General features: G+C 49.3%; 1 protein-coding gene across 10 annotated transcripts in view; it reads left to right on the top strand.

Moving 5' to 3' along the window:
- Positions 1 to 12,231, top strand: part of PRKAG2 (protein kinase AMP-activated non-catalytic subunit gamma 2) — a 2,090,293-nt gene that overhangs the window by 1,998,241 nt on the left and 79,821 nt on the right. For all 10 annotated transcript variants that reach the window (XM_069647770.1, XM_069647769.1, XM_069647768.1 and 7 more), the window contains 2 exons: positions 2,076 to 2,130; positions 2,811 to 2,937. In XM_069647770.1, coding sequence (XP_069503871.1) covers positions 2,076 to 2,130; positions 2,811 to 2,937 — 182 coding nt within the window. The remainder of the gene's footprint in view (positions 1 to 2,075; positions 2,131 to 2,810; positions 2,938 to 12,231) is intronic.

The following is a 12,231-nucleotide window of genomic DNA, read 5'->3' on the forward strand; positions in this document are numbered from 1 at the left end:
GGTTTGTATTTTGGAAAAATGTGTCCTGCAATACTGGGTCTCCTGGATATTATGCTGGGGCTCTGTGGTTGCAGACGGAAACAAAGCCACCGCTCCCTGTCTTAACTGGTGTGAAAAGCTCGAGACACTAGTGAGTCAGTCATGGCGCTCCATTAGTTATTGTGACATTGATACATTCTCCAGGTGTCGATCCTGATTGCCTTGGCTATCGTCAAGGAAGGGGTTCTGTGGAGTGTTTGTGTGAGAGAGGGAGGGAGGGAGTGAGAGAGTGTTGGAGGTAGAGTAGGAGTCGTGGTAGAGTTGGTGGGGTAGTTGGAAGTGAGTAAACGTGTGGAGTATCGAGTTAAGTAGACAAGTGGTAGCGGGAATGTGTGCAGGGCCCCATAGCCCTCTGCGTCAGACCCAACTTTGACATCCTAACTTTGACATTAGTAATATTGGTTGAGGCAGGGAAACCCCTCTTGGAGCTTGATGCATGATGGGGTTTTCACTTTAAATAAATACTTATGCCAACCACAATGATCACTGTGTGTCATTCTTACTTCTGCACCCTTACACTATTCAATTCCATTTACGATGTACATGGAAACCAACATAAATGAGTCTGATCTCCTGAATCCCTTGGCAGATTGGATTTTTGCAAGTGCAAGGAGATGACCCAAAAGAGTCCAGTTGCCTACATTCTTTGGCTTGTGTATAGTATGTGGTCATGTGATGTGTTAGCTAGCGTACCCTGGGAATGTTCAGGCTGTACAATCTCTCCAATAACAGGAGGTATGGTGGTCTGGGGTGATTAGGTTGGGTCTGATAGTTGCAGGTGCTAGTGTCACTTGAACCTGGCTTTGCTCTGTGTCAACACACTTGGGGATAAAGTTCCAGAACTTGACTGAGAGAAGAGGACTATCCTCTGTAACGTATCTGATTTGAAAAGCGGCACTTTTACTAAGGCTGCGTGCCTGGAGCGGAGCATTCTAGTTTGCTTGTAGAGCATTTCCACGTGGTGGATTCTGGAACATTGCTGTAGTAGTTGCAATGAACGATTTATATGATTTTGAATTGATTCCTTAATTTGATCTTTAGCCAGTGGCTCATTCTGAGGGTTAGGGTGAATGTTGGTTTCTAGTATGAGAAGCCAACTAGCTGCCACATTTTGTATTCTGTTGTCTATTCAATAAGTACCTAGGCAGCTCTAGGTGGAGGCTGTTTGCGTAGTATACATTGGAATCCTAGTACAGTGCATTGGCTGCCATGGTTCTGTGCGGGAAGGTGCGGTATGGCGTGATGTCCTGGAGTTGAAAGTAGCAGGGGCTTACGATGACCTCAACCTACGGCTCTAGTGCGAGCAGTGTTGAACATCAGGAGTCTAAGGTTTTCGACTGTTGGCACTGGCTGTGGGCAGTTTCCCATTTATTCTGGCCCAGGGATTAGTGTCGGGTTTCAGGTGACATAAATCATCTGTTGGGTTTTGTTGGGGTTACGTTTCTGTCTATTCGTCGTCATCTAGCACTCGACACGAGATAGGCATGTGCTAAGATCTGGTTTGTTTGCTGTAGAGCTGGTTGTAAGCGTGTAGGTGATTTTGGTATCTTCTGCATGGTTTTCAACATGTGAGGCCTGAGTTATTGATCAGTTCTGAGAGGCGGATGGCATGGGGAAAAGTCTGGATCTTTGGCGTACTACGCAGGTGAGGGTTTGGGGACATAACCCGAAAGGTGCCACGAGCCATAATGTTGAATGTCAAGTGGTTGGTGAATGTTCCCGGAACCCTGAGGTCTTGCATTGTGGAATAGGATTTACAAAGGAAAGGCATCCTCCACGTTTTCTGGGTTTATTCTGACGCATGGACATCACAGAAGGAGCATTCTTGACTGTCCTCCAATACAAATAAAAAGAAGTGTGCACCTGGGCTTTGTCGTTGAGTCATTTAGAGCGTGACACATTGCATGATTTCTAGCATGCTGAGAACTAGCATTAATGGTTATGTATTTTTCACACACTTTGCAAAATGCTGATTTCTGATCATTAAAATTGTCACATTAATGAGTAAGCAAGCTTTTTTCTCCTTATCTGTGCAGAGCTTTATTTGCAAGAAACATTTAAGCCTCTTGTCAACATATCTCCGGATGCAAGGTGAGCGCTATGCCTTTAATGGCTCCAAGATAATGAAATGTTTTTGTTCACATCTCTGTTGATACTTGGACACGATCAGTATTTTCAATTCTGATAAGTAGATGGCTGATTCTCACACGTTTTGTTTACACAGGCATGCTGCTGTAAGTGCTGAGGGTATTGCTGGCTTCAGAGTTTCAACCACTGATCAATAGTGATGGGTTAGTCCTCGGGAAATGACCTCTGTCTCTCCATATGTTTTGGTCTGCACTCCCATTTTCTCTAAGCAGTATAGTCCATGGTGAGCAATCATGGGTGCCATTGGCCAAAACATCTGGGGAGCCACAAATGGCCTACTCTTGCATCCTCCTCTATGAAGGAAGCCCCAAGTCTAGGAATGTGTGTGCCGGCAGATTGGCTAACCTATTGTGGGGCACTAGACATAGTTCTCAGACTTGTAGAGAACCTATTAGAAAGCGCATAACTCTTTTTTTTTTCTCTTTTTTTAGATGTTCATTGGTCTTTCTTTTGCGTCATTAACATGCATGCTCAATCTTAGAGATGTATTTTTGTATTGAATGGATTCCATTCTTTAGTGTTCATAATAATTTGTTTGGACTATCTTGGTTGATTCAATCGGCTGTCGGACTTCCCAACTGCATCACGACATACTAACACCTTTTTGTTTTTCCCCTCATCAGCCTCTTTGATGCTGTATATTCGCTCATCAAAAACAAAATCCACAGATTGCCAGTAATTGACCCTGTCAGTGGGAATGCACTTTATATACTTACCCACAAAAGAATCCTCAAGTTCCTACAGCTGTTTGTAAGTAATTTCTGTTTGTAGCCCAGCCTTGATGTGCATGCAAGATATTATGATCCAGTGGCTTTCTGTTGTTAATGGTGCCTTGCCTGTGCAATGCTTATGGGCCCATACTACATCCATCTCTCTCTTCCAAAATACCTTCCTTCGCGAGCCCTTGACTTGGCTACCTCCAACTCCCCAAGGGTCAGACGCTTCTCCAGGCAGAGAGTGGAGAGGGTCGATCTCTCTCCTCTGCGGGTGCCTCCCTCTGGAAAGGCATCCCTGCCCCTCTCAAACTTGAGTCGGACCACCTGAAGTTCCGCAAGCAGCTCAAGACCTTCGTTTAATCATCTCTTTTCTCTCCCTCACCTGCTGACCTACCTGTCTTGCCGCGCCTAGTAACCTTTCTGTACGGGTGCCTTATAAATGACACATGACAAAACAGCTTGTGTCCATGTTAGCAGAGACTTTGATATACTGAACATGTGTACTGGATTATAGTCATTTTGCCTTATTCACCATTGGTGCTAAACCTAATTACACTTCTACAAAAATGTAGTCTTTTTAGCAGTTTGAGGTTGAATGAGTGAAGTCATTTTTATAGTGTTTGTGGGACCTCAAACTGCTAAATTTCAAACTAGAAGTCTGGCATTTACAGAGGTTTATGGAATGCAGCTAAGGAGGGTGTCTATAGATCTACCCGAATGCAAGTTCCATTCTTGGGTTCTTCGGCCCAGACGGATTACATGGCCAGATGGGGTTTAGGGATAGATGGCACGAGGCATTGGAGGGAACAATATGGATAAGATGGCAACTGTAGGACATAGTTCATGGGCCAAGTAACTAGTGGCTGCTCCTTGAGTTACTGTAGAAATAGCATCTATAAAAATAGGATCCTATGCTGTACTCTGAGGATTTTCAACTGTATTGGGAGAAAGTAATATATGGGCAATATAAAGACAATCTTTTTGTAGTCCAGGGAGGTTGATGAGGCACACCCCAGTAGCATCATTTAAGGGCACCTCTCGTAGATTGAAAATATCATTCCTTAATGACCAGCATCCCTTTATTTATTTTAACCAACTCCTGCCTCCATATCATCTACATGATGGAAGTATTGGTTCTACGTTATTTCGTCGACCACTTTTTCATCGTGGGACTTTTCATCGCCGGCCCTTTCATCGCCAACATTTTTATTTTGTATTTTTTTTTTATTTATGGGGGGGCTGCGCTCTCCCAAACCCCCCCTTACTTAAATAATCATACCCCAACCCGCACAAACACCCCCCCCCCCCCAAAATATTTTTTTTGTTTACAAATGTTGGCGATGAAAGGGTTGGCGATGAAAAGTCCCACGATGCAAAAGTGGTCGACGAAATGCGTGTATATCGGAAGTATTACAAGGCCTGCCTATCATAATTGGCAGTGCCATTGGAGAATGATAACCGACTGATGGCAAGTACGCCAGGGTGTGCTTATGCAGAGAACTGAGGGGACGAGTGACTTGACTACTTGGCTTGTAGTTTTCCACTTAACATGTTTACACATGCACTTGTGGTCGGGTCAAAAAGAAAACCTTGATCCATGCATGTCCGTGAAGTTCGGTTATTCTCTGGGTTCTGCACCTTGAAAGTCTGCTTGACGTTTTTTAAATGAGACCTATATTACATCTTCCAAATTTCTCTACCTGTATGTACCCATGTTCTCTTTAATATACATTCAAGGGGATTGGGTCCTCCGACGTATTCTTTGACAGTAATCACCACAGCTTTGCTGCTTCGGAAAATTTTTGGCATCTGCGTCCTACGTCGATGCGCCGTCCCAGTGGACCTCCTACGACAGCCAACTTCACCCGATGTGATAAGTAGGATGCACAACACCCGTAGCCTCAGTTCCGTTTTTTCCGCAATCGCTTCGTGAATCTCGGTACGCCTCGACTCTTTGGCGTTTCTGTTGTAATCTTCTTGGTTCTTTGAACCTGTTCGGTTTTGTGAAAAAGCCTGTTTGTGACGATGTCTACCTCGTCTTCAACCCCGCGTCCGGGCTTCAAAAAATGCGGGGACTGTGGGTCCAAGATGTCGGTAACGGACTCGCACGACACCTGCCTCTGGTGCCTCTGGGAGGCCCACAACATGGACGACTGTGTCGACTGCCTGTCGCTCACGGCCAAGGCCTTGCGGGAGCGCAAGAAGTTGTCGGTAGGTAGGGTGTCTAAGCCCCGGAAGTCAAGATCTGCGGGGCTTTCGACGGATGATTAGAGAGGCGACTCTCCGCATCATCGTCGGAGGTCCTGTGGGTCTCCTTCCAGGAGTCGGTCTCGCCACTCCTCTGCCTCTTCGAGGCATTCCCGTGAGCGCCGGCATCAGTCGCCTTCCCCGTCCTCTTCCGAGGACTCGGCCCGTCGGCGGGTCGCTTATCCCACCATGCAAGTGACACCGGAGGAATGGGCTTCCTTCGGGAAGAAGATGTTAGCGATTCTCGAATCGTAGGGCCCCGGTCCGTCCGCGCCTCTGAGTGGAGTCGGTCGTGAGACACCGCTCGCACGCCTTCGGGCTCGGGTGGTCAGCACGGTTCGCGGGAGAGGTGCCGCTCGGACAAGGGTAACAGTTCTCCCATTGCCCGTTCCAGGTCCCGGGCCTCAACGCGCTCGTGACCGCGTGATCCTGTGCAGTCTTAGAGGTAGACGTCGACGCCTGTGGTGCCGAGGTCATCGATGGCCTCTCTCGAGGCTCCTCCTCCGAGGGGGTCGTCGACGCTGTCGGCGCCTATGTCATCGAAGGACACGCTTGGAGCTCTGGCTTCGAGGCCTGTGTCGACGCCGTCGATGCTGGCGGCGCTGCGGCTGCCGTCGACGCCGATTCGTTCGGCGCCCTCGACGCCTTTCGAGGTGGTGGTGTCGGAGGGGCCCCGTGGCACGGGGGAAGCCCCTAGAAAGGCTCTGGCTTTGGTCAGGCATAGCTTTGGTCCCTAGCTGCCTCCCTCTCACCGCCTGGAGTACATTTCAGAGGTTGATGAGGGCTCTGATGAGGGCTTGGTTCCGGATACGGTATCAGATGTGCTTCTATCGGGCCATAGCCAATTTGAAGACCTGAGGCAGTCACTGCATGATGCCAGTGGACTGGACACCTCTCCGGAGGTGGAGTTTTGTAGGCCTCAGTCTGGCACTCATGCTGATTCTTCGTACCGGCACCTTATGTCTCGGGTCACTGAGTACTTGGGATGGTCGGCTCCCCCAGGGGAGTTTGTTCAGGATGATTTTACAGACGTCCTCAATCTTGGTACTGCCCCACTGCCCCACTGACCCGGTACTGCCGTTTCATATGGCTCTGCAGAGAAGGGTGGCGGCAGCTTGGACTGCTCCGGAGAGTCTCCCGGCAGTGGGCAAGTCTTTGTCGCGAAAAAATACCGTCCAGCCAGTAGCGCCCCCTGCTACTTGTCCAGGCACCCCACTCCGGAGAGTTTGGTGGAGCAGGCGGCTACGGCCCCGGCAAAGCAGGCGTCGTATCCTACCATCCCTCCGGATAAGGACGACAAACGTTTTGATGGCTGGGCGAAGAAGGTGTTTTCTTCAGGTGGTATGGCCCTTCAGGCGGCCAACTCCGTATGTGCCATGTCTCGTTTCACACACACACTCTGTGGAACTGTGTTCCTTTAGCGGCTGAATATATTCCCGAAGGGGACGAACGGGATGGTTTCCTTGCTATGGTCCAGGATGGCAAGGATGCCATGTGTGAGGCTATTCAGTCGGGTTTGGACATGACAGATTGTGTCAACCGGTCCATGGCGGCGAGCACCGAAATACGCAGGTTTGCGTGGTTGCGGAAGTCGGGGTTCCCTCCTGATGTGCAGTCCCGGCACCTCAACATGCCCTTTGACGGTGAACATCTTTTTGGCAGAAGTCTGACGAGAGCCTTGAGAGGTTGCAGACCTCCAAAGCTGCTGCAGCGAAGTCGTTGGGCGCTGCAGTTCATCCACCTCCGCCTTTTCGTCCTAGGGGACAACAATGGAGGGGGGGTTCCTTTCGTTATTACTCATCCTTCAGTAAAGCGAGAGGAGCTGTTAGCCAAAGAGGCCACCGTAGGAGTACTAGAGGTGGAAAACAGGGTACTCGAGGTGCCAAAGCCGCTCGGGCAGTTGCCTCTTTGCCCTCAAGCAACGCCGCAGCCGCTACCAATCAGTCATGAGGCCATGTTCAGCATTTTGTAGAGTGGCGTGCCATTACTTCAGATGTGTGGGTTCTGGAGATCATAACCCACGACTACTGTCTTCCCTTTCGGCAGAGGCCTCATGACAATCCACCTGGGAACCTCTCTTTGAAGAGTCCGGATCAGCTCGTTGCGCAGGAAATTCAAGCCCTGCTGGAGAAAGGCGCCATAGAACTGGTGCCTGTAGCGGAGAGAAACAAGGGATGGTATTCCCCTTATTTTTTGTTTTCGAAGAAAGACGGGGTGGGGGGTGATTGAGCCCCATCATGGACTTGCACGGTTTGAACAAACTCCTCCGGAAGGACAAGTTCAAGATGGTTACTCTCTCTCAAGTCCTCCAGGCCCTTCAACTTCAGGACTGGTTGGTGTCTCTCGACCTCAAGGACGCTTACTTCCATGTGCCGATCCATCCCATGCACATGAAGTACCTGAAGTTCGCGGTTGGCCACTCGCACTTTCAGTTTCGGGTCCTGCCGTTCGGATTGACCTACCCGAGGGTTTTCACCAAGCTCATGGTGGTGGTGGCAGCGCATCTCAGGAAAGGGGGGATTCACATCTACCCCTACCTGGACGATTGGTTGATCAGGGGGAGCTCTCCCGAGCAAGTCCTGGATCATCTGTCCGTCACCTGCCACTCCCTTCACAAGCTGGGCTTCACCCTCAATTTAAAGAAGTCCCATTTGACGCCAACACAGCGGCTCCAGTACATCGGAGTAGTGCTCGACACATCCCTGGGGCTGTGTTTTCCTCCCCAGTTGAGGGCTCTTCAGATTCAGCAGATGGTGCACAAGTTTCAACTTGCCCAGACGCTCCCGGCGTTCGAGTTCTTGAGGTTGCTCGGCCTCAAGGCATCCTGCATTCTGCTGGTGCCAGAGGCTCGTCTGCAGATGAGATCTTTGCAGTGGGCGCTCAAGATGCAGTGGTCGCAATCTTCCGGCAGGATGTCGGACCCTGTTCAGGTGCTGCCCTCGGTCGCCCAGGACCTTCTGTGGTGGGCCGTCAAAGACAATCTGATGAAGGGGGCTCCGTTTTGGCTTCCCTGGCCGGAGGTGACGATCGTGACGGACTCATCCCTCACAGGATGGGGCTCATGGTAACGAGTTGACCGTCAGCGGTCGTTGGTATCCGTCGGAGTCCAGACTCCATATCAGTCTTTTGGAGCTGAGGGCCGTCAGGCTAGCCCTGAAGGCTGTTCTGCCGACTGTGCGAGGAAAGTGTGTACTGATCCTGACGGACAACACAGTGGCCATGCATTACCTCAACCAAAAGGGGGGGCAGGGTCACTTCCTCTGTGCAGGGAGGCAATGCAGCTCGAGTTCTGGGCCATCCAGCAGGAAGTTTCGATTTCGGCTGTTCATCTGGCCGGAGACGACAACGAGATGGCGGACGCTCTGAGCAGGCAGAGCACGGTCTCTCACGAGTGGGAGCTGGCTCAGGAGATTCTCCTGGAGAGCTTCGCCCTTTGGGGGACCCCTCAAGTGGATCTCTTCGCCTCCAGTGTCAACCGGAAGTGCGAAAAGGTTCTACTCGCGGGAATTTCCTCCAAAAGGAGCCTTAGGAGACGCGTTTGTGGTGGAGTGGTCATTCCCACTGCTGCACGCTTTTCATCCAGTCCCCGTGATCCCGCAAGTACCGGGGAGGTTACGGAGGTTTGGTTCCCGGATGATCCTCATTGCTCCGGCGTCTGCCCTCCACGTCATCTTCCCTACCGTGACGATCTGCTCTCACGGGAGGGGGTCAGGTTCTCCATCCAGAGGTCAGATCCCTCAACCTTTACGCTTGGCTTTTGAAAGGTTGAGGTATAAGGATTGGGACCTCCCTAAAGACGTTTTGGAGGTGTTGCTATCGGCCAGACAGCCGGCAACAAAGTCTCTGTACCGTTGCCGTTGGCTTAAATTCTGCGACTGGTGCAGAGTTAAGAATGTGGATCCTTTTGAATGTGACATTCCCATGGTTCTGTCTTTTTTGCTTTCTTTGGCCCACAGGGTCTTGCAAGTGGGTACCATTAAAGGTTACCTGGCAGCGCTGTCCATATTTAAGCGCTTGTCTGAAGAATGTTCCTATTTTAAGATTCCTTTAATTTCTCAGTTTTTGAAAGGGCTCACTAATGTGTGCCCTCCCTTTTCTGGTACCGGTTGGGATTTGAACCTTGTTCTTAAGTTTCTTATGGGTGCTCCGTTTGAGCCTTTGCATTCTTGCCCTTTGAGACTGTTAACTCTTAAAACTGTGTTTTTGGTTGCGGTTACTTCCGCTCGCAGAGTGAGTGAGTTACAGGCACTTTCAGTTAAGCCACCCTTCACTGTGTTTCATAAGGACAGGGTTGTCCTTAGAGTTCGGCCTTCCTTTCTTCCAAAGGTGATTTCGGAAGTTCATTTGGGCCAGAAGGTTGTTCTTCCGGGATTCTATCCTCCGCATCCTGGTAAGGAAGAGGAGAGGCTTCATAGGCTTGATCCTAGGAGAGCGTTGAGCTTTTATATTTCACGCATGTCCCGGGTCAGAGTGGACGATCAACTCTTCATTGATTACGCTGGAAAGCATTTGGGACAAGCTGTGACGAAACAGACTTTGTCTCGTTGGATTATTTTGGCCATCTCCGAGTGTTACCGCTTGGCGGGTAAGGACCCACCGGCTGGCTTGCGGGCCCATTCTACCCGGGGTATGGCTGCATCTACTGCCCTACAGAGGGGTGTTCCTATTCGTAACATCTGTGATGCAGCCACCTGGGCTTCTGTACATACTTTTGTACGTCACTACTCCCTCGATTCCATCCGAGGACAGGATCTGACCTTTGGCAAGGCAGTCCTTTATTGCGCAATTTGATTGGGCATGCTAAATTTGTGTTCTAAATTATTATCCCACCTCCTTGCTTTGGTACTGCTTTGGGAGTCTGTCAAAGATATGGAATACGTCAGAGGACCCAATCCCCTCGAAGAACAATTTACTCTTACCTGGTAACGTTCTTTTGATGGGATGGTCCGACGACGTATTCCATATCGCTCCCTCCCTACCTTCCTCACTGCAGAATTTCTTATGCGATTGCAGCTTACGTTTCCGCAAGGCCTTGTGTGTCTGACTGGCAGAAGACTGGTGTCACACGTTTTGGGAAGAAACTACAACTGAGGCTACGGACGTCGTGCGTCCTACTTATCACATCGGGTGACGTCGGCCGTTGGAGGAGGTCCTTGGCGCATCGACGTCATCGACGTAGGACACAGACGCCGAAAATTTTCCGAAGCAGCACAGCTGTGGTGATTACTGTCAAAGATATGGAATACGTCGTCGGACCATCCCATCGAAAGAACGTTACCAGGTAAGAGAGTAACTTGTTCTTCTGTTGGTATGTTTCTAGCAATGAAAAGGAAAAGTTCACCCATTTATGAGGAATATTGCTGCAATTGGTTGCAATTGTTCCTTTGGACGGCAGAATAAAGTTAGACATTGTGTCTCCAGTGCCGCTCTAAGGAAGGTTGGCAAGACTCCTTTGTGACAGTAATGAAATAGCAAAAGGGATAAGTGCATTCTATTTAAACAGGATTATCTTTTTAATTTGCAATTATTGAATCCTCTTCTAAAGTCCGCGAACCAATAAAGGAGGAGCTTAAATATAGGCCCTATTTACATAGTGGTGAAGTGGATGTCCACAATGGTTTCTGCCTGTACTACCAAGTAGTAACATTTTCAGGACATAAAGTATAAAATAAGCATTGGCAAATAACGCATCAAATACGAATTAACTGGAATCTAGCACGCGTCATTGGACTCGGTCAGTACAATCCCAGATTAGATTGTGTCGATTACATTGAAAACCAAAGGTTGGTTTGAACTTGTGTTCCAAAATCGGCAGTGTATGCATTTAATTGTCTGCTCGAGGCAGTTCCCCTTTATAAGTGAATGGAAAAGGATTGGCCAATTTCTAGTCTTTCAATAAAAAAAAGTTCTTGCAGTTTTCATACATTATCACACTACCAAATGTCGTGCATGGTCATTACTTAGCACCCAGCCTAGGATCTTGGAGCTTTCCCCGGCAGTAATGGCCTACAGGCTGACTTAAATACCCTGAGCAAACCTAGGGCTTTTGATGAGGTCACAGGTGCTGCTACTGCCCGGGAAAGTCTGTAAGGTCAGTTACTACAGATTACCCCATGTTATGACACCCATAAGGTAATTATAATACAGGGATCTTCCAGCCGCGATCCTGTCTCGGGCAGGCTCGTGGCTGCCTGCTGTATTCCTTGAGCAGCAGGTCGCATAGAGGCATCCTTTGAATGTCACTGTGCGACGTGCTGGGGCCGTCAGACAGACGGTTGCTTCCCCTGATGAGGGTACGGCTCCCATGTTGGGAGCAGACTACCAATAAACCTCTAAAATGAACTCCCGTCTTCCAGCTCCTTTCTTTTCTTGGTTTCTGGCTCCTGTGTGCCCACCACATACTTTCGGCGAGTGGTCTTGACCTGCGCACCCTGCTGTTGCCTGTGGTTCATTTCGGATACACGATCCCGACACCATCTGGTGGCTGCCGGGGGAATTGCAGCAGATAATCTTAATAGGATTATTGAGAAAGGAGAATTTATGCCCTGTATAACCACTTGTGCAACCAAGGTTAAGGGGAGTATTATCCGCAGCACGGGGAGAGTCTATTTGACTTTTGAATCAATTTCTCAGTGGCCTTGACAGTGTTGTTGGATTTTGTGTTGTGAAGTGGGGAGCTGCACGCAGTGTTTTGTAACAGAATGGAGGCAACAATACAAGCACTGCCTGTATTTCAACCTATGCCTGATGAGCCATCCATTCTGTGGGCTCAATGGAAGAACCTTTTCGACACCTACCTGTTTGTGATTGGTGGGAAAGGGGTGACCCAGAGAGGAAGCCGGCCATTTTCAACTTCTTGGGTGTGGAAGAGGAAAGGCTCTTCGAGACCCTGCCAGTGCGCTCTGTTGGTGAGGGGCAAGGGGATGCATCAGATGTCTACCAGGCCACGGAGTATGCTCTGCTTGCCCAATTTGGTCCTTGTATCAATAACATTATGGAGCGTCATTGGTTTATTTTCACGCTCACAGCAGCCTGGGGAGAAGGTAAACATGTTTGTGACTGCCCTGAGAGGATTGAGAGA

This window comes from Ambystoma mexicanum, chromosome 2q, assembly GCF_040938575.1.
Source record: "Ambystoma mexicanum isolate Mex_15411 chromosome 2q, UKY_AmexF1_1, whole genome shotgun sequence".
NCBI lineage: Eukaryota > Metazoa > Chordata > Amphibia > Caudata > Ambystomatidae > Ambystoma > Ambystoma mexicanum.